The 23,563-nt window shown below is 41.3% G+C and overlaps 1 protein-coding gene across 1 annotated transcript in view; it reads left to right on the forward strand.

Annotated features, from left to right (window-relative positions):
• The first annotated feature begins 765 nt into the window (after nt 1-765).
• LOC120944438 (dynein heavy chain 11, axonemal-like) overlaps nt 766-23,563 on the forward strand; it is a 229,075-nt gene continuing 206,277 nt past the window's right edge. Inside the window, exons 1-3 of the mRNA XM_040358500.1 lie at nt 766-777; nt 2,092-2,253; nt 20,205-20,438. Of these exons, the coding sequence (XP_040214434.1) occupies nt 766-777; nt 2,092-2,253; nt 20,205-20,438 (408 nt within the window). The remainder of the gene's footprint in view (nt 778-2,091; nt 2,254-20,204; nt 20,439-23,563) is intronic.

Raw genomic sequence — 23,563 nt, forward strand, 5'->3', positions numbered from 1 at the left:
TGTGTGTGGGGACGCAACTAGGGAATGTACTGGGTTCAAACATATATTTAAGGTAGGGTTGAAACTACATACAGAAATAATTGCAAGCTTTGGAAATCGAGCCTTGACCTTTTGAATAAAGCGTCTTTAATGCATGGGATTGCTGATACAGACAATGAATGGGCTACTTTAAAAGAAAGGATTATAAAGTTAGAAAGTGGTCAGTAAATTATTTATATATTTACAATTAGAAAGAATTGAGTTTTTAAAAACCTTAGCCCAATGTATGCTACAGCCTTAGCCTTTGCCATGCTTATATGCATAACTGGGAACTTTGACACAGTATATAGGATGAAATATAGTGTACTTCCTTCGACCCTGGGTGAGCCCCCTTGTCAGGGAGATGGGGGGGGGGGATGGAATGTTTTTTCTGACCCTGGAGCTGCGATGCATAGCAGTCTCTCCCCTTCTCCCACTATCCACTTAAACAGGCTTGGGGGCGGGGCTTCTCCTATGCATCGGCGTCATGATTGGATGTCCTGCTCAGCACGACAACACACATGAGCATGGAGCAGACTTCCTTTTTACATCTAGTTGGGGCTGAGACTTGCTGGGTTCCGCAGCGGATTTGCATGCCGCTGACGGAGCCAAAGTTTGTCACCATTTCTCTTATTGGCGGGATCTCAAGACGTTGGTGGGGACCTGCTCCCTACCAGGGACATAAGCTGCTTGGGCTGTCCAGCTGACCATTTCACATGGGCCATTCACACAAGCAGTATCCTAGGCATGCCTACTGCCGTAAGAATCATACAAAAAGTAACTTTTTAAAATAAGTTTCACTCATACCTACACACAACAATTTTGGAGTTTATTTCAGTTTCACATTTCACCACGACATGGTGGGTTTGGTGTTAGATTCATCTGTTGTGGGTATATGTATACACATTTTCCCTATCTGCAGTACCCTTAGCAAGTACACTTCATATCACGGCAGTTACCACACACCATTCATCACTTCCACTCACTCATAGGCATAGGCTCATCCCATTAATAGTACTGTACATCCACTACATGTGGTTTCATCTCCATATCCATGCAGAGCAGAGTGGACTGTTAAGCATACACCAGATTCACATGGTCGTGACATGGTCGCCTGGTCTTCACCTGGCTGCTGCCTCTGGTCTGGATGGGATTCCCCCCCCCACAGGGGAGATCATCATCCCTGTCCCCTGTCTTCCCTTGGACACAGGCTGGGCGTCACTACTGGGCCATATTGTAAGTTATAGACCTTTTTTGGGAGATTGTTCTCTGTTTTAAGGGTATGCAATATTTATAGATACTATTGATTTAATTTCAGAGCATTTTACTCCTGATGATTGGCATGAGCCATCAAACGTGCGTCGAGTATACATCGAACTGATGCCCAGACAAGTTTGGCTCACCATGAACAATTGCTTATGTTTATTGAATTATTATGAATGGATGAGTGTTTTTATGTAATTGAACAGCTAGTCATGTTGTATTTTATTCTGTATAATAACTGTATATTCATACAAGTGTATCATAGTAAATTGTGTCCTGTATCACAGATTGACAATTTTTATAATGTGATTTGTAATTAATATTTTTTTTATGAATAATATGAGCAAGGTATTCATTCAATGACATGCCTCACACAAAGTCCCATTCCTTTCTCTTTTCTATATCAGGGATGGAGGCTTGCCACTGCTATAATCAGGTTGTGTCAGGTCGTATTATTATATTATAGGGGGGGGGGGGGGGGGCAGAGATAGCCAAAGAAAACCAGGAATTTTTACTATTGATAGAAAAATCCTATTCTCTTGATATCATCCACTCCCCTATTAAATGTCAAACCCTGGAATGTATGGTGCTACCAGAAATGTGTGCTACCAGTTATACAGTATAATGTTTACATATGAGGGAAAAAGGAAATAAACCGTACTCAAATAATAATGTATTACATTATATTGTTTCCTGCTATAGGATGGATTTGATTTTTCATGCTACTATAGATCATGTGAGAACATTATAGTTATTTAAATGAAAGTTGAAATCTTAATAATCTTATTTTCATGATTTCATTTACTGCAGGTGGTCCTGTGTTTTTCACCTGTGGGTTTTACTTTGAGAAACAGAGCAAGAAAGTTTCCAGCCCTGGTGAACTGTACAGCCATAGACTGGTTCCACTCCTGGCCCCCTGTTGCTCTGCAATCAGTCAGTAGTAGCTTCACCAATAAGCTGGAAGGAGTTGATGTAAGTATGATTAAACTGCATACAATCTGAAAATTCAAGGAATAAGAATGGCCAGGGGGTGGAATAATGTTACCCTGTCCCCCATTTACGTCACTAGGCCTGGACAGTAGGGCAAGTCTGAGAGTTTTTGTGGGCTGACATCTGCTCACATGTGATCTGTTTTTATATTCTCGCATCACTCTTGTCTTTCTCAGAGTACTGTTTGTAGCACTTCATAAAAGTTTTACAGAACCTCTAGTTTGCTCACTATGATTTTAGGCAATCTTGCTTATTGAAGAATTGTTATTACAGAGATGGGATTATATAAAAGAGAGAACATGCCAGTAAGCTCTAACAAATCACAATTGTGTACAAATGCAGACCATTAGTCCAATGCATTATACGTTGGCAAAAGTTTCCTCCTTTTTTCACTAGGTTGGAAAGAAGTACTGTACTGTACTGTACTATAAATATAATATATAACGTATTTCAAATAAGGCTTTGGTTGTTACAGTCGTAAGGTTTAGCAAGTATCTGCACAGTTTTTCTACTGCAATTGCACTGTTGGCTGTTGGCTCAGGAATTTGAGGGTCTTCAGATCACTCTGTTAGATATTACACTGGATTTGGTCTATATCTGTAATCTGAATCTTCTTTTATGTTTACATATCTCAGATGGCACTTCACCTAAAACATGCTTTTCAGAAAGTGATGTTGTGTGACTGTGGCTCTTAAATTAAGCAGGCCATACACGGTCGAATTTCAAACAAATTTTCTTTTTTTTTTTTGTGATCCGATGACGCCACCATTGATTTTCAAAATTCGGCCGACCAAACCTTCATGTTGCCAGGAATATTCTTTTCTCTCCGGGAATATTCTTTTCTTGCACATGCGCATTTTTTTCTATTACATTTCTCGCACAATTCTCCTATCATTCATTAGAAAACCGTTTGTTTTTTAAAAAATTTCCAACATGTCGGATTACTCAAATTTGATTGCCGCACGAAAATCGGCTGTTGCTGCAGCCCACTAATGGTTCGAAATTTGTGCGAAAATTCTATGATACGATTTTGGAAAGAAAATTGTTTAGAAATTCGAACCGTGTATGGCCGGCTTAAGTTCTAAATTTGCTGCAGGATGCCATCAATTTTCCATGAATTCCCAGAAGACAGAATAAAAATGCAAAGACCCTAACAACATACTTTTAATTTTGTCTTCTTTTCCCATAGTTACAACATATTTTATGAGCTATATCTGCTATTTTTAGAGTTGCAGTATCTTGCATTTTTCTAAATTTTTCAACTTTTACCTTATCGTCAGCTGAACAGGCATACAATTTGTACCTGTGGTAGTGTTGTACAACTTCTAGAAATAGCTTTTGAGTTGTCCGAATGATCCTCCCTGCTTGTCTTTTGGTCAAGTTTAGCTGGAACTAGAGTGAACTTGTTAAGCATATGCTTAGTTGCTGGAAAATACAGTATTTCACAAAAGTGAGTACACCCCTCACAGCCATTAATGTCTAAACTGCTGGCAACAACAGTGAGTACACCCCTAAGTGACAATGTCCAAATTGGGCCCAAAGTGTCAATATTTTGTGTGGCCACCATTATTTTCATTACTGCCTTAACCCTCTTGGGCATGGAGTTTATCATAGTTTTACAGGTTGCCACCTGGAGTCCTCTTCCACTCCTCGATAATGACATCACGGAGATGGTGGATGTTAGAGACCTTGCATTCCTCCACCTTCTATTTGAGGATGCCCCACAGGTGCTCAATAGGGTTTAGGTCAGGAGACATGCTTGACCAGTCCATTACCTTTACCCTCAGCTTCTTTAGCAAAAACCCAGGGGATGCCCAATGATGTGGACGGGTGACCCCACCCCCTCTTATGCGTCATGGGGGTTTCGTTCCTCTCTTTTCCTGCGGCTTGCCAGGTTGCGTGTTGGGTTAAGGGGCTGGTATGGATTTTTGGGGGAACAGTAACTTGCATGTTAACCTCTAACATCAACATTGTTGATTTTTCATGTTCATGTCCCATAGACTTTAACAGTGTTTGTCTGCTCGCATGTTCTGGTGCGAACTGAACCGGGGGGGGTGTTCGGCTCATCCCTAATGTGCAAGTTCATCACTGGGGGGGTGGTTTACATTTTTTTGATCAACTTGTAATAGCATAGGCCATAACAGTTACTTTACTGAGAGATTTGGGTCTATTAGATCCCAAATCTCTTCTCTGCTCTTAAAAGCATCTGATCAAACCAAGATCAATTTGATCAGATGCATTCAAAGGCAAGTAACGGCCTGTTTACATTAGACCAAAGCCGACAAAATACTCATTGCTTCCAGTTTGTTAGGCCATAGAAATGATCGGGGAAGTTTTGGTCCTTGGTCATCTCTATGGTAAGCCAGTGGAATCACTGGCTTCAGCCCCAGGCTCCCCGGTGAGACAGGAAAGCCAAGAAGGTGGCGAAAGGTGCAGGGACCTTCTTCCACTGCGTGTAAAAGTGATTAAGCGGCTATTTACCCACTCAGATCACTTTCATTTCTATTCAACATTGCCAGTTGAAAGGATTAATACTGGGTTTATGACTGCAGCTACATCCATTCGGACCGTTCTCATCGGATGGACTGATCGTGTGTACGCGGCCTTAGAACTTTTCATGACCTGTTAGTTGTGTAGACTTAATTTTTAATCAGAAGCCATCAGTTTTGCACAGAATCATGGCATGGGGGTTGCAGTGTGAATGGTGTGAACTTAACTACTAGCTCTCTCACAATTTAGCTTCCACAGGATTCTTTTTGAAGTGTAATTTGAAGGTCAGAATGATCACAATATGAAAGGAAAATCTTAAATCACATACAGATGTAACCTGTGTAACATAGTAACCTGAAATTCTGTTTTAAATGCCAGTTTTGGTGGCACCCTGAATTATTTTTTATTATGTTACTGGTTTCTGGTTGGTTGGTATAGGTTACTCTCTATGCACTAGCTTTTTACGTTACCAGTAAAGCTAATTAAAAGAAAAATGCAACTTATCAATATCTAATGTAGCGCCTGGTTACTTTCCAGTACCAGTGCTATGTTACATTTAGAGGGGGTCAGAGAGTTAGTTAACTCTGACAATGTTGATTTGTTCAAATTTGGGTCTCTGTCTCAGCTTTGGCTGTACTGTGATCCATTCTGTTGTTTCTGGGGTGCTGATCTCACCCCAGGTCGGCAGGTGGCAGCAGTGGAATCAAGGATTGGGTGCTCTTGCCCAGCAGCCTATCAGGAGGGCTTGTCCTCGCTGTGCATGCTGGGAGAATTTTTTTTTAATGCTGCTGGGGTTGCGCGTGCAACGCAAGGATCCTGGCTTTGGGACCATGTTGGCCCGGAGCACTTGATCTGCCATTTGGGGACTCAGTAATGGACTGGGTCCCACCTAAGAAGGTCCTGGGTCGTCCGTCCAGTTGGAGAAGGCCATACAGTGGAGAGTCTGCCTGAGGAGTACCAAGAGAAGCTGGTGTTCCGATAGGGGCCTGACTATCCATTGGGGACCAGGGTAACCGGACACTGAAAGGCTGGATGTTGGCCGCCCATCAGTTGGTACCCTAATTCAAAACTACCTGAAGGATATCCAGGTGCCAAGTCTGCTAAGGAGGATTATCTCCGCTGTTCATTTACCAGGAGGGTCTGTGGCAGAGACTTTTTCCTAAGGTTCGAGTGACATTCTGGCTGCCAGGACACTGAGAGAGGCCTGTCCAGGTGCACTATACCCACTCAGGCTGGAGTGGTGAAAGAGACATTACACGTGGGAGCAGGACTGTTTCCCTATTTCTGACATCTGGATCTGCTGTCTTCATTTCTTCTAAACCTCTACTCTTCACCAAATTTTATTGTTTTTACCTGGCTGGGTAATAAAGAGCACAGAAAAAGACACCTGTCGTGGACATTCTGTTACTACAACTTTCACCAATCACCCCTAGACGTCAGAGAAACACGAGGTAACATGCCGCCCCAAAAAAAACAGCAGCTCCTTCGGGGGTAGTGCTACACTAATTATGTTTTATGGAAAGTTAATAGTAACAACTCTTATTATATTACTATAAGGTCTCATGTACCTGCTGCTGGTAAACTGGCGTTTAGGAGCAGTTGGGCATTTTTTTCAACTGCTCCAGATCTCTCCTCTATGTTATCTTATCAGTACATGTACACAGGGTCGTTTATAGTCGTTTCTAGGCAGTTGAGTTTAGAGGCTTTTTTTGGAACCCCGAATCCCGTTTTAGAGGCATTTCAAGCTCTAAACGTGGTAACTCGGGTCTAGCAGCGTTTCGATTACAGAAATTTTTTTTTTAAACAAAAATAAAAACAAATTGAAACGCTTCTAGGTGCAAACGTGAATAAACGCGGCATGTAAACGTGGCTAAACCGCTGTTTTTGGATGCTGGTTTCTAGCTATCAAGTTAATTTGTTCAGGAGAGGTTGAACAATGTTCTGTGTACATGAAGCCTAATGCAGAATTGGTAATTTCTAATTGTACTGCACTATTATTAGCATAATATGCCATTAACATGTCTATTTGTGACACTGAAATATGTAATCCATTTTTTTTACACCACAAATCTTATATTTCTCGAGGATGTTGTTATAGCTGAGTATGTCTCATAAATGATTCACAATTCAGTTTCTGAATGCTGCTTGAGAATAAAGTATTTATCTTAAATCCTACCTGTTCAACACAATTTCCAGCTGAAGAACATCTGATTAAACGAGTCCAGAATTGTCCATGGCGTTAAACATACGACTAAGTTAATCCTCTTTTTTTAAATATATTTGTATGGCATTAATATTTTATTTTTCTCATTGACTGCCAAATTTAAGACATTTTTTTACAAATTACTTTTGAATAATGGCATCAATTATGTCCTACTTTAGGAATAACTTCTGCCACAGCTGAATGTGTTGTTTGTGTTCAGTTCATTCAGGCTTTTATATGGTTATTTAGGAGTCAAATAAGAACAGAAGCCTCCTGGGTATTTTTTCCAAGTTGCTGGCTGCCTGGGGTTTAACATACACCATGCTGGTATAATATATACTTTGATTCCTATTTTTTGTGAACCCCCTCCTGCAAAATATATTTACAATAATTGCAAACATTTCTTGCACATAAAGTGCACTTATTTCTTGATGGAAGTTCTTGCTTTCCCTTTGCCCGGCATTTCTTTTTTAGAGTTTTGTTCTAAAACTTTTGCATATTTCAGTCTGTACAGTTTATTGTCAAAGAACCTTTGTGATCTAAGAGAAAAACAGATTGGTAGGTAATAGCTGTTACAGAGAACAATGATGTATGGTAACTTACGCAAACCACTTTAAGCTTTTGATAGTTTCTGTAATGTCATTGTAATAATAAAGAAGAACTGTTTTAGTCCTACATAATAACCATTGATAAGGATAAACATACAAAACACACATGAACATGTAAAGCTGAACTCTGGGCATAGCTCTACTCCCAACTAAGAAAAAACAAAACAAAATCTAAAAGTCCAAAATACTCACCTAACGCCAAATATGGACTTTCAAGCAGTGGTGCCAACTGTCTGTATTTTTACTGGCAGCCAGTAAAAAAATGGCATTTTTCTCCTGCCAGGAAATGCCAGTAAGAGAAAAAGGTTGGCAGTAAAAAATATGGCTGTGACTTGTGTGTTTGGGCGGTGTAGGCGGGTCTGGTGGAGACAGTGTCTGAGCATGTGGTGCAATGTCATGGTACAAGGGAATGGCCGGAGCCTTGTGTGCGGATCTGCAGGACGGGTATAAGGCAAGCCGGGAGCGGGACTGACAGTGCTGTTTGGACTAAGGGGTCTGAAGCGACCACCTGGCATGGCGAGAGACTGTCACTGTGACTCAGGAGGGGGCGTGTCGTGTCGGTCTTCTGTCCTGCTGCACACTGCTGTCAGTATCACTGTGAGAGTCAATTGTTATGTGTGCATCACCCATTCCAATGTATTGCCCTCCAGAGTCCTGTCCCTGAGCTACTTATTTACTATATCGAAAATAAAATAAGAAATATGCTTTTTGCCTTAACAGCACCTTAAATCACATTGCTAATTGCATATTGTACTTATTTGTAGCCTAAATACTGGAATTTGTACTTAAAATTTGTAATTTTGTAACTGCCAGTAAAAACTTTGTTGTGCCAGTAAATTGTGTGTGTCATGCCAGTAAATTTCAATCTGGTAGGTTGGCAAAACTGCTTTCAAGCCTCTAATGATGAGTAAATGAAAGACATGTGTACTTACAAAGCTAATGCATATACAGTATAGAGGTGCATTAGAGTGACCTGGATCAGGTCAATTTACAGGTAGTGGATACCTACAGTTAACATTCAATCCTCCAGCTGATCTACTATATTCTCTTTGATGTAATTTATTTATTTATTTACAATGTTAATTGAAATTAAAACTAATTTGTTCCACTTCTAAAGTATAGAACAGTAAACCAAGCATGATGGTTGGCATTCCGATAGAATGAAAGTAAATAGCATGAGAGACACCTAGTTGTGTTGATACCATTTGTCTAAAACTGGGTGGAAATACAAGAAAGTGACAAAAAAAATCCTTGTCCTAATGATACCAGCCCATATTAACATGGCAAATGGAGTGTGAGAATCTCCCAGATTTCTATGTATTATAATGATTATATGACTATCAAATTACTTGCGCAAAGTAAAAGGAAAATAATAAAAAAATGAGGATCACTGCTGCTCTTACATGGTCTATGTACTCATACACCATATAGTATATTAGTTATAGTGCACTATACATATTATCACTAGCAGGTTTTTTTTCCCCTCAGAAAATAGCTGTAAAAACTCAACCACACCAACCCCCCCCCCCCTCCATCTGAACTGACTCAAATGGTGGGTGTAGCAAAATTGCACAGTGGGAGGGTCTTAAAGGGGCATTAAATACCAGGAGTGCAGAGTTCAGCGGTGTGCTACAAGCAGAGTACAGTATTGAGTATTCAGGAGTGTGCTACATACAGAGTGTAGGATTTAGGGTACAGATTATAGAGCTCAGGGGTGTGTTACAAACAAAGTAGAGAGTGCAGGGTTTGCCACAGGTCCTTCATCCATCTGCATCCCCCATCCACATTGCAGCTCTGACCTCTGCACACACCCCCCCTTGCTCCACTGCCCCATCTTCTCCCACACTCTTCTCCCACAAGCTCTACCATCTTCCATGTTTCTTACCTTTACAAAAAGTCTCTGGCCCGTGTGCTGAGCTTCTGTGTTTACAAGTGACAGTGGTGAGCAGGGAGAAGAGGAAGAGAGCCAGAGGTGGCAGAACTAACAAAAAAAACAAGGCTAAAAAAAAGCCCTGATTTCCAGACTTGGACAGCATGGGCAGCCAGATTTGGCCTGTAAAGCCTCGTACACACGATCAGTCCATTCGATGAGAACGGTCTGATGGACCGTTGTCATCGGTTAACCGATGAAGCTGACTGATGGTCCGTCGCGCCTACACACCATCGGTTAAAAAAACGATCGTGTCAGAACGCAGTGACGTAAAACACAACGACGTGCTGAAAAAAACGAAGTTCAATGCTTTCAAGCATGCGTCGACTTGATTCTGAGCATGCGTGGATTTTTAACCAATGGTTGTGCATACTAACAATCGTTTCTTTCCCATCGTTTAGGAATCCATCGGTTAAATTTAAAGCAAGTTGGCTTTTTTTTAACCGATGGTTAAATAACCTATGGGGCCCACACACGATCGGTTTTGACCTATGAAAACGGTCCATCAGACCGTTGTCCTCTGGTTAACCTATCGTGTGTACGAGGCCTAAGTCGTTCCTCTTATTTTGTCCACCCTCTCTAGACTGATTTATCTCTCCATTGATGCTGACCATATCTAAGCAACACAATTACTTGTTATTACATTATTAGAGTATCTGGTACTTGTTGAAAATTAGTGATAATTTAGCGGTAGAACCTTCGGTAACAGGCCTTTCACTATGGCATGCCACAATTGGGAATGTCCATTGTTAAAAGCATTGATGCTGCTAATGCTGCGTACACACGATAGGTTAGTCTGATGAAAACGGTCTGATGGACCGTTTTCATCAGACCAAACCGATCGTGTGTGGGCCCCATAGGTTATTTATCCATAGGTTAAAAAAAATTGAACTTGTTTTAAAATTATCTGATGGATACCTAACCAATAGTTAAAAAAAAACGATCGTCTGTAGGCATGTCCATCGGTTAAAAATCCACGCATGCTCAGAATCAAGTCGACGCATGCTTGGAAGCATTGAACTTCATTTTTTTCAGCACGTCGTTATGTTTTACATCACTGCGTTCTGACACGATCGTTTTTTTAACTGGTGGTGTGTAGGCACGACTGATCATCAGTCAGCTTCATCGGATAACTGATGGAAAAATCCATCAGACCGTTTTCATCAGACTAACATATCGTGTGTACAGAGCATTAGGAGTATAAGTAGTACTCTCACCACCCACGGGCCTCAGTGAGAGATCGGTCTGGCAGCCTCCTTGTATATTTTGCATTATTTGAGCAGTCATAAGCTCTTCTAATGCTTCACCTACATACCACTGACCTGGAAGAAAATAATAAACTTTTTGTTTCATCTTTTAAACACTATGCTTTTAGTGTGTACCAGAGAAACCAAGTTGAGCAGAACCCATTAATGTCACAGTGATCAGTTACCAATGGAAATAAATAATTCATGACAAAAGGAATTAGTCTAATTAGCCGGCTGTTTGAGTCCTTTGATAAAGCCCGGCTCTAATTCCGTGAAGGGCAGGAAGTGTTGTCATCATTCAGCCCTGGGAAGATTAGCAACTATTATGAATGAGGTTAGACACCCCAGTGAAGCCATGTGTGTCTTGGAGACAAACTTAATATGTTCCAGGGTAGGACACCGTTTGTCTCTCCAACAGATCACGGTTCCTACAGGGCTATTGTATGTAATAACAAACAGGGATCATCGCCTCGATCATTCTCTCTCTGTCCATCATCCTGACAACTGTGAAAATACATTTGCCATGCAAAGCAGGGGAGCAGCCTTGAATGACTACAACCAAGTGTAGCCAATGCACAAGAAATTCTTCATGTCTAAATGGCATCAGTGAATGCGGTCAAAGAAAATATTTAGGAACAAAATAGGGAAGGTATTTTAAATGACATTCCTGAGCTGCCAAACCTAAAACGTAAGAGGGAGTACATAAAGAATTGTTAATCTTCGTGTTCTCAACACAGAAAATGCTTTCTACGTGGCCATAGTTGTTAAACATATTTAACAGCAAAATGGAGCGATTAAAAAATAAAAGTAGGATTCAGAAAATGTTGTACAGTAATCAATCACTTTGTTGTTATTAAATTATTATACAAAAAGGAAAAAACCGTAGCAGCCACTCTTTTCTAATTTTTATGACAGATCGCAGGCAGCACTTTTTGCTGCCTCCTACCAAAGTGGCATTGAGATTCCTCCAACCCCCTCTGACTGGGAGGGCAGCAACTATCCTAGTTTTTTACTATATATATTCACCACACTGGCAAAACAACAGATTAAGTAAAGTGGATCTAATCCCATATACCGTAAGCTTTTACACACATATGTAATTTGTAGTCATTTTGGATCTGCAGCTTTAATTAAAATAATACCTGATGATACTTCCTCTTAAGATCCGTTCTGTAATGGGTTGACAACACTCTGTGCCTGTCTCCCAACTGTACTCCTGTGTCACCCTGTCACACACACACACTCCCAATATAGATCACTAGCGGCCAAGTGGCTTCACATTGCATTGTTGTCACAAAAACCCTACACTGAGCAGCCACTGTTAGAAAAATTGCATTTAGACAGAAAGGGCCAGATTCACAAAAGGGATACGACGGCGTATCTGCTGATACGCCGTCGTATCCCTGTTTCTATCTATGCGACTGATTCATAGAATCAGTTACGCATAGATATCCCTAAGATCCGACAGGTGTAATAGTTTTACACTGTCGGATCTTAGGATGCAGTACCGCGGCTGCCGCTGGGGGGAGTTTGCGTCGTAAACCAGCGTCGGGTATGCAAATTAGCAGTTACGGCGATCCACAAAACTTTTTCCCGTCGTTACATCGCCGCAAGTGTTAGTTTGCCGTTGCAAAGATAGGGTACCTTTTACAAAGTGGAAAATGACTCCACCATGCAAAAGTATACCCGTCTTTCCCGCGCCGCTTTTGAATTTTTTCACGCAAGTCTTTTTTTCACGTCGCGATTCACAAAACGTCGGCGCGTCGTAATTTCGCGCAAAGCATGTCAGGAAATTTGCGTCGGGAGCATGCGCAGTACGTCCGGCGCGGGAGCGCGCCTAATTTAAATGGTACCCGCCCCATTTGAATTGGCCCGCCTTGCGCCGGACGGATTTAGGATACACCGCCGCAAATTTACAGGTAAGTGCTTTGTGGATCGGGCACTTAGACAGAAGATTTGCGGCGGTGTAACCTAAATCGGTTACGTTACACTGCGCCCGGGCTACGTGAATCTGGCCCAAAGTTGCTGAAAGAGGCTGGAGAAGATTAACAGCATTGAGATTAGAAAAAGGTGAAAACAGTATTATATTTGTTTAAATTCCAGTTGCTTATGGTTCCCACTGCTTTAGCAAACTAAATGTCATCCTTCTACCTGTTACATTCACTTTAAAGCTGAACAGACAAAGTCCACTCCCAAGTCCATCCCCACCCCCATATTGCAAAGGTTAAATACTCATTTAGTCTAGGGGTGTAGGAATAAGGTATATTAGTACCCTATTCCTGACTCCTCTGTCCATGCAACCAGTCCAACCCTTTCACCTAGGGCACTCTAAGCCGCAGTAAATACAGGATTAGGAACCTTGCACTGTACATGATGACCCCCCAGGGATGAGGCCCTGCACTTTGTGTGATGGTGCTCAGGGACTGCCAACAAGCCCAGAGCTTTGGGAATAAGAGAACATAACTGGAACCTGCTGAACTGAGGGATGGGGTAAGTAATACACCTCATCCCAGCAATCATAGTCTAAACAAGCTCTTAACCCCTGCAGTTTTGGGGGTCCCAACTTCAAGGGTATATTTTGTCTAATTCCTGGTGTTCAGCGTTAAGGTATTTTTGTCACTATGTGTCAAGTAGTGACTTTTCAAAATAGAGTAAGAAAATAACCTGAAGTGCTGCACACCATCAGAGCCCGCTGGTCACAGTAATTAGAGCAGCCTCAGCCTGTCTTTGTCCAGGCCACAACCCCCCATGCATTTCGCTCTGCCCACTGGGCTTAGTTATGGAAGTGGACACACTTGGGACATAACTTTGGGTAACTTTGGGGAGAATGAGTACACGCCTTGAGGCGATTAAGTTCGCATTTGTTGCGCTATACAAGTTTCTCACTCACTCACTCACTCACTCACTCACGTGTTAAATATCTCACTACCCAGATAGCAAGGATAACTTGCCACAAATTTGTGGCAGTGGCAAATAACAAAAGAACAAAAGCTGGACAGCCGCACTCCAAAAACCCACAAAAATCAGTATGGCCAACGTTTCGCACTGGCGTCAGTGCTTAGTCATGGCTAGCAAGGTTCACACTACAAATGAAATATATACACAAAACATACAATCATGTGATGAAAAGCCCTGCCTACAGCAGGGAGGAATCAATTAAGTTAATCAAGCAGTAAATCAAACGGCATTTTAAACAGCTGAAATATGGGTCAAACCTCCCTCAAGTGTGTCCCTTTGTAAAAAAAAGGGGAGAAAGCGTGAAAAACACATATTGATTTGTGAAAAACCTGTGTATAAATGAAAATCAAAATGAAATGACAATGGAGATAAAAAAATATAAAAATAGAAATACCCATAAAATTACTTATAAAGTTTCTCAAAATCAGACCACAACATGTATGTATATGTATAGTCTCAATTAAAAATAAGAAATAATTATAATAATAAAGAAATTTGTGGCAGTGTTGAATTGTAAGGCTGTTAACTTGGTGCACATTTTTACTAGGAAGTTGTACATTTTCAGAGCACTTGAAGAGCAAGTTATAGTTGACATTTTATTAATATGTAGCAAATTTACATGACACGTCTCTAGCAAGAGCAAAGTTGCAGTAGTGAGTTTACAGCAAGAGCTCTGCAAGTCCACAGCATGAAAATTCAGTCACAGTGACCCCTGTGGTGGGATGACTATTGCGTGACATAACTGAACCAGAACTTGTAGCAGACTTTCAGAATGTTTGCAAAGAAAGTTGATCTGGAGTCATGCAATGCAGACTTGCTGCAATTGTGTAACAAATTTGTGAAGCCTGGCAAGTCTAGAAAAAGCTTAGCACGTCATTTTAAAACTTGCAGCCCAATTGCTTGCTATCTGGGTAGTTGTTTTGCAAGTAACAGTATTCACATATTTACTGTTTTCCCCTGCAGCTGAAAGCTCTTGTGTTCACTTCTGTAATCAGAAGACAACGCTGCTTCCTCTGTTTATAAATGCCTCCATTGTCCCCTTTTACATTATGCCACTCTGTACAGACTACAACATGCCATCATTACATCATTGGGGGAGTTGCTCCTTCATCAGTGAAAAGCCTTGGTATCTCAATCAACACAGAAATCCCACCAAGGATCCGCCCACCCCCTCACGGTTGTTTTACAAGGACCCACCCATTCCCACCTATCTCCCAAAAATGATACGCCTACTCCCACCTATGTCCTGCCTATGCTCCACCTACTATCACCAATCTCGATATAGTCTGTTCACATCTATTCTACCTTTCGCTGAGAGCATTGCTGCAGCAGCACTGGCAGTCACATACCTTGGATCGCGCTGACTCTCTTTTACATAACACACACCCAGCTATTGATTGACAAATGGGTGTGTGTTATGTAAAAATAGACTAAGCATGATAGAAGGCATAAGGAGTCATGGGCACTGTAGTTCCCCGTGGGAAATGCAAAAGCTATCACAGTGAAAAGTAATGACATGCTAGCTCTGCAGAACTCCTTCCACCATTGCTTGCATTATCAAGCAGAGGAGGAATGATGGGGGGAATTATAATCTCATTTGTTATATTTATTACCATGTGTAACTTCAAGGTGTTTATATAAGGGTTTACTAAAATGAGCATGCTGCCTTTAGTTGTACTTTAAAGCCATCGCCTCCCGGCCTTTTAGGGGTTTAGGATGCCGGGATGCGTGGTGCGGTTTATGAATTGGGAATGGTTGTCACACAGGGGCAGACTGACAGCTCATGGGGCCCTTGGGCAATAGGGGATTATGGGCCCCCCAGGCAATAAGAGATTACAGGGCCCCCGGGCAATAGGAGATTATGGGGCCCCCAGTACTGTTTACACACACGCATACAGTATACATACACAGTATACACACACAGACACACAAGATACACACACAGTATACATACACACAGAATACACATACAGACACACAGTATACATACACACAGAATACACATACAGACACACAATATACATACACACACTGAGAAGGTATTGAAGAGGCGGGGCAGCTATAATCTTGGGATTTTTAGAGCAAAGGGATGTCGGTCAGGGACAGATGTCCGAATGGTCAGTCCGCCCCTGCTGTCACATGATCGGAAAGCTCCTGATCACAAGTAGCGATCAGAAGCTTTCTGTTACCCGCTGGTAACTGTTCCAGGAGCATGCAGCGCGCGTGCTCTCGGCACAGCTGTATTTGCACTAATGCACGCAAACATGCAGCCGCTCTGTGCCAAGGCCCACCCACTGAGAGGTTGCATATTTGCATGGGGCCGGCACCAAGAGGTTAAGCATTTATCTATAATTGCCAAACTGATTATATACTTCTGGAGTAAAAATCTAATGACATATTACTATTTATGGTATTAAGGCTTGAACATGTACTACAGACACAGATTTAGCTTCAATATAAATAAAATCAAGTTTCATAAACAAGAAAAATATTGCTTTTTGACAAACAGAAGTTCAACTTTAAAAAAAAAACCACAAACTGTAAACTCTCTTTGCTGTAATGCCATTGCACATATTACCTGAATGTATTACCAATATTAAATATTAAGAAAAAAAATAATAAAGGCCTTTTTCTTCATTTTTTTTCTTTTAGCAGCTTAGTAGATGCCCCTTACATGTTAGTAGGTGGTAGTGCAGTGTTCATTTTGACATCAAATTTCAATTCAGTTTTAGTCATAGTCGTTTGACTAAGATGGCATTTTAGTTTTAGTAGTATTTTAATCCTCTGATTTGTTTTAGTTTAAGTTGTATTTTAGTCGACTAAAACAGTGTTAATTTTGTCACTGAAAATATTTTCATCTATGAAACACATTCTCTAATTCCTATCCGTCACATATGAAGCAAGATAACAGTGATGTAGAGCAGACTGTTACAATGTAAAACTTACTTTATATTTTACATTTATTTACCCATTCTGCATAATTAACGATTAAAAATAAGGGGCGTGATGCCTTTATTTAACGTGTAATTAAACCCAAACCCTAACAATTAACTTCTCTTATCTGCTCCCTTTTTGGTAATTGAATATACCATTGAATGTGTTTTGATGTGTTCAACAAGTGCAAAAATATTACCTGCTGATCCTGCTAGAAATCTTAATATATTGATATCTTGCTGTGCTCCTTGCCTTAGCTGCTTGTTATCTGTTACAGTTTTCCCAGCTATCCCTGTGGACTACAAAACCCCTGTTCACTATGATAAAACAAATATTCTGTAGTCCTATCCTAGGGTGACTAGGGATGAGCTTCGAGTTGGAGTCTAACTCATGTTCGACTCGAACATTGCCTGTTTGCCTGTTCGGCGAACAATTTGGGGTGTTTGCGGCAAATTCGAAAAGCCGGGGAACACCCTGTAAAAGTCTATGGGAGAAATCTAAAGTGCTCATTTTAAAAGCTAATATGCAAGTTATTGTCCTAAAAAGTGTTTGGGGGACCTGGGTCCTGCCCCAGGGGACATGTATCAATGCAAAAAAGTTTTTTTGGAAGCAGTTATTTTAACCACTTCCATACAGGGCAGTTATACACACTTCCATACCAGGCCTATTCTGGCACTTCTCTCCTACATGTACAAATCATAATTTTTTTGCTAGAAAATTACGCAGAACCCCCAAACATTATATATGTTTTTTAGCAGACACCCTAGGGAATAAAACGACGGTCATTGAAACCTTTTATCTTGCACAGTATTTGCGCAATAATTTTTCAAACGCCTTTTTTTTGGAAAAAAATTGTTTCTTGAATTAAAAAAATTAAAAAACAGTAAAGTTAGCCCTATTCTTTTGTAAAATATGAAATATGATGTTACACCGAGTAAATAGATACCTAACATGTCACGCTTTAAAATTGCGCACACTCATGGAATGGCGCCAAACTTCGGTACTTAAAAATCTCCATAGGCAACGATTTGAAATTTTTTACAGGTTACCAGTTTAGATTTACAGAGGAGATCTAGTGCTAGAATTGTTGCTGGCACTCTAACGCACGCGGCGATACCTCACATATGTGGTTTAAACGGCGTTTACATATGTCGGCGGGACTTGCGTGTGCGTTCGCTTCTGCGCGCAAGCTACCGGGGACAGGGGCGTTAAAAAAATAAATTTTGTTTATTTATTTATTTTTATATATTTATTTATTTTTTTACACTTTTTTTTTTAATTTTTTTTTTTTTTTTGATCACTTTTATTCCTATTACAAGGAATGTAAACATCCCTTGTAATAGGAATGTGTGTGACAGGTACTCTTTATGGAGAGATGCGGGGTCAATAAGACCCCACATCTCTCCTCCAGGCTGGAAAGCATGAAATCGGTGAAAAAAAATTCACCGATCTCATGCTTGTGGTTGCTTAGCAGCCGCAATCGCGGCTTTGTTTACTCACGGGGACCCGGGCGTGACGTCATCACATCGTGCCCGGGTCCTCCGACGGTCATAGAGATGACTGGTGACCATCTGGTCACCAGTCATCTCTATGCTTCCTGCGAGCGCCGGACGATTCGTTCTCCGGGCCCCCGATGGCACGGGAGAGCCCGGAGAAGCACCGGATGGCGGCGGGAGGGGGGATGTCCCCTCCCGCCGCCTGTAAGAACGATCTAGCGGCAGAACCGCCGCTATGATCGTTCTTACGTTGTGCAGAATCGCCGGCACAAGAGAAGGATATCTGAATGATGCCTCTAGCTGCAGGCATCATTCAGATATCCACCCGGAAAGCCCAGGACGTCATATGACGTCCACTCTGAACGGCAGAGGTTCTTTGTGGACGTCATTTTACTATGGGCCGGTAGGGAAGTGGTTAATAAGTGAAACAATAAAAGTGAAATATTCCTTTAAATTTCTTACCTAGGGGGTTGTATAGTATGCCTGTGAAGTAGCGATTGTTTCCCGTGCTTAGAACTGTCCCTGCACAAAGTGTCATTTCTGAAGGAAAAAAAGTCATTTAAAATCACTCACACCTATAATGAATTGTCGGCTCTCTGGCAATTCAGAGAAAAGTCATTCATAAAAAAAATCCACACCAGACCTGAAGAGTCTGGAATGGATATTTGGGGGGAACCCCACGTAATTATTTTTTTTTATTTGATGCAGGGTTCCCCTTAATATCCATACCAGACCTGAAGAGCCTGGTAATTGAATTTGGGGGGACACCCACGCTTTTTTTTTTTTATTAATGACTATTGACTTTTCTCTGAATTGCCGGGAGCCGACAATTCATTATAGCCGCAAGTGATTTTAAATTAATTTTTTTCCTTCAGAAATTACACTTTGTGCAGGGACAGTTCTAAGCACGGGAAACAAGCGCTACTTCACAGGCATACTATACAACCCCCAGGTATAAAATTTTATATTTCACTTTTATTGTTTCACTTTAAGCATTGTTAAAAACACTGCTCCCGAAAAAACGTCTGTTTTTAAAACTTTTTTTGCATTGATACATGTCCCCTGGGGCAGGACCCAATAACTTGCATATTAGCCTCTTAAATTAGCAATTTCGATTTCAAACGTTCGAGTCCAGTAGACTTTAACTGGGTTCTAAAGTTCACACAAACTTTTGGTCTGTCCACAGGTTCTGGTGCAAACCAAAAGGGGGGGTGTTCGGCTCATCCCTAAGGGTGACAATGCTCCTCCAGAGATACAGTACGGCAGGAGAGCGTTGTCATACTAGGACAGGAAGTGTGTTACTGAATACTGGCAGGATCACCAGGGGACAATAAAAGAAAACAAATGATCCCCACATCTACGAAAAGCTAAGCTGCAACATATAACATTTTTATTATTGGGTTTGGATTAACTTTACATTTCTGCATCTAAGGCAGAAAGCTGCATAGAGTTGGGAGTTCCAATCGCTGTTCTATTCCTGGGTGTGCTGGTAATTATTCAGAGTTGCAGCACCTAGAGTAAACTTGATATTACCCTAAAACACTAATTTGTATAGTTTGTATAATAACAAATTAAAGGGAAATTCTGTGCTTTTCTCCCGGGGTGTTGGGAGATGCACTGTGCAAGACAAGCAGTGGCATTCTGGGTAGTATGATGTCCAGCTGCAGTTCCTCTACAGATGGCTCTGGGAAAACCTGTATGTAAATATAGCTGCCAACCAGATCAAACATGGGAGGTATGAGAAGAACACAGCACAGGGAACATTCGTGAAAATATTACAAAATATGATTAAATATAACTGATAAAATGAGGAATCCACAGAAAAAAAAATGTTACAGGCAGAAAATGTAAAAAGGCAAGCTTAATCCTTTATTGCCAACTTAATTTGCTCCATTACAATGTAAACCTCCCTGAGGACTGAATATAAATGTTAGAATTCAGGTGGTCCTTTTTTTTTCTTGTTAATTTCCATTATGAAATACATACTGTCAGGAAGTATATCATTATTTTATTGTTACCCGCTAATGCAGTAACATAGAGTGTGTAACCTTTCCGTTATTCTTCCAGCCTCAAGTAAAAAATTCCATTAGCCAGTTCATAACATTTGCACATACAAGTGTAAATGAAGTCAGCGTCAAGTATCAGCAGAATGAAAAGCATTACAACTACACGACTCCAAAGAGCTTCCTGGAACTTATTAAATTGTACTGGAATCTTCTGGGAAAGAAAAGAGGAGAGCTGCTGCAGAAGATAGAGAGACTGGAGAATGGATTACAGAAATTGCAAACAACAGCTTTTCAGGTAACGCTAGCATGACAGATGTGATCATATAATGATGTTTTTAATTTTTTTATATACTGTATGTGTGTATATATACAGTATATATATATATATATATATATATATATATATATATATATATATATATATATATATATATATATATATATATATACACACAGTGTGTGTTCTTGGTGGAAATAAGCCTAAGTAACATCAGTATCAAAGTGGACCCATTCCCATTTCACTTGAACCAATATATATTACTAAATTATTGTGGTTGCTTAGTATCAATGGGATTGATTTACAGGGATTGTTCAATTAGCAAACTGAATGTTCACTTTCCAAAGGTTTACTTAGCTTAGTAAATAAGGTAAAATTGTTTTTCTTCCAACTATGTGAAAAAAACATTAGGGTTTAGGCTTATGTTCCATATATGGAATCCTGCTTGAGAATGGGGTTGGTTTCTTAAACTGGAAAGTTCAAATTCCGGTGAAGCCAGGGCCGAAGCTAGACTTGTTTGCGCCATAGGCAAGACCATCTACTTTTATAATTAGATTATATTTACTGCTGATATTTATATAATATTGGTATACAAATCCTTAATGGCAGTTCACGTTTCACTCTCCTCTCCTCGCCTGCAGGGGTGCCCAACCAGTGGCCCGCGGAGCCTTCTGATGTGGCCCTAGGGTTGCCACCTTTTCATCAAGCCAAACCCGAACACATTAGCAGCACACGCCACAGGTGCACTGCACCCATGGTGTGGGTAAACCACAGCGCATCAGTGTGAAAGAAGCCTTAGACCCCTTTCACACGATCAATGGCCCCTCCATTCACCTCTATGGAGCAGAAGATGTAAAATGACTTGTGTTCATTTACACCCACCTACCTCCAATCCCACCTGCTAAAAAAAAACAGAAGGGTATCTGTCCCCTTCCATATGAGTGGATCGGAGGGCCCATATTGTGGCCCGCGACCAATTACCAAGTCGCTTAAGTGGCCCTTGCTCCTCAATAGATTGGGCACCCATGCTTTAATATATGGATCCTTTATGGAAAATCACATTCCACTCCACTCTCATCTCCTAAAAGTGCCACTAGACCTGTTGTGGTCTTTGTTTAAGGTGAGCTGCTAGCATATAAACAAGGAAAAATAAAATACTCCAAATTGTGCTCCACCAATGGGATATTAGCATATTTGCCAACAGTCACGATTTTCCCGGAAGAATCCTGATTTTTGGGACCCTCGTCCCGAACGGAGCTTGTCCCGATTAATTTCCTGGGATTTTGCCTTTGTCCTGGGGAAAATCAGTAATGTTTTAGCAAAACAGCTACAAAAAGATGTCTGCCGCCGTGAGGACTAATCTCCTTGTGTTCAGTGAAGAGGGGAGGGGCAGCCAATCGGCTTCTATCTTCAGTGTACAAGTAGACAATTCTCTGAAGGCGATTGGTTCTACGGCTCAAAGGCCCCTCCCCTCTCCACTGAACACACAGAGAAAGCCAGGAACAACTGACTAGCTGCCGCTAAAGGGGACAGGCACGGCATGAAGGGCTCTGCTGCCAGGGACACACAGTGAGACCGGCTCCGCTGATGGTAACACAGATGAAAGGAAGGGATCCACTGCTGGGGACACTGATTTAAGGAGGGACTCCACTGCCAGGGACACTAAATTAAGGAGGGGCTCCGCTGATGGTGACACTGATTTAAGGCGGGACTCCACTGATGGTGACTCTGATTTAAGGAGGGACTCCGCTGATGGGGACTCTGATTTAAGGAGGGACTCCGCTGATGGGGACTCTGATTTAAGGAGGGGCTCCTCTGATGGGGACTCTGATTTAAGGAGGGACTCCACTGCTGGGACACTGATTTAAGGAGGGGCTCAGCTGATGGGGACACTGATTTAACCACTTCAATACATGACATTAATACACCCTGATGACAACAAAACCTGGGGAATGCCCAGGGAAAAACCAAGCCTTCTTACCGACCAGCCTGCAGAACAACCAAATTAACCTGTCTAACAGTATGCGTTAAAAACAGGGGTTTTGTCCGCACGCATTTGCAAACGCATGCGCGAGCCACAGAGCTGCGCCAAGGCACCCTGTAATCTGTGGTCCTAACACTAAACAATGAGCGTCCCCACAGTGGAGGCACATGCATTCTAATGGATAGATGGGGGCAGGTGGACTGAAGGGGAGCCACCCCTCCTTAAAGGTACAGGAGCACACCAAACACCCAGCATATAGCACAATGGCTGCAATGGCTGCAAAGGTGTTAATACACCCTTCCTGCCCAGACCAATTTTCAGCTTTCAGTGCTCTCACAATTTGAATGACAATTAATCATGTCATGCTACATTGTATCCAAACAAAATTTTTATCATTTTGTTCTCACAAACAGAGCTTTCATTTGCTGGTATTTAACCACTTACCCCCCGGACCATATTGCTGCCCAAAGACCAGAGTACTTTTTGCGATTCGGGACTGCGTCGCTTTAACAGACAATTGCGCGGTCGTGTGACGTGGCTCCCAAACAAAATTGGCGTCCTTTTTTTCCCACAAATAGAGCTTTCTTTTGGTGGTATTTGATCACCTCTGCGTTTTTTATTTTTTGCGCTATAAACAAAAATAGAACGACAATTTTGAAAAAAATGAATATTTTTTACTTTTTGCTGTAATAAATATCCCCCAAAAATATATAAAAAAACATTTTTTTTCCTCAGTATAGGCCGATACGTATTCTTCTACATATTTTTCGTTAAAAAAAATCGCAATAAGCGTTTATTGATTGGTTTGCGCAAAAGTTATAGCGTTTACAAAATAGGGGGTATTTTTATGGCATTTTTATTAATATTTTTTTTACTAGTAATGGCGGCGATCAGCGATTTTTTTCGGTATTGCGACATTATGGCGGACACTTCGGAAATTTTTGACACATTTTTGGGACCATTGGCATTTTTATAGCGATCAGTGCTAAAAAAATGCATTGGATTACTATAAAAATGCCACTGGCAGTGAAGGGGTTAACACTAGGGGGCGGGGAAGGGGTTAAGTATGCCTGGGTGTGTTCTTACTGTGGGGGGGGGGGTGGCCTCACTAGGGGAAACACTGATCCTCGGTTCATACATTGTATGAACCGAAGATCAG

The sequence above is a fragment of the Rana temporaria genome, chromosome 6, assembly GCF_905171775.1.
Source record: "Rana temporaria chromosome 6, aRanTem1.1, whole genome shotgun sequence".
In the NCBI taxonomy this organism is placed as follows: Eukaryota; Metazoa; Chordata; class Amphibia; order Anura; family Ranidae; genus Rana; species Rana temporaria.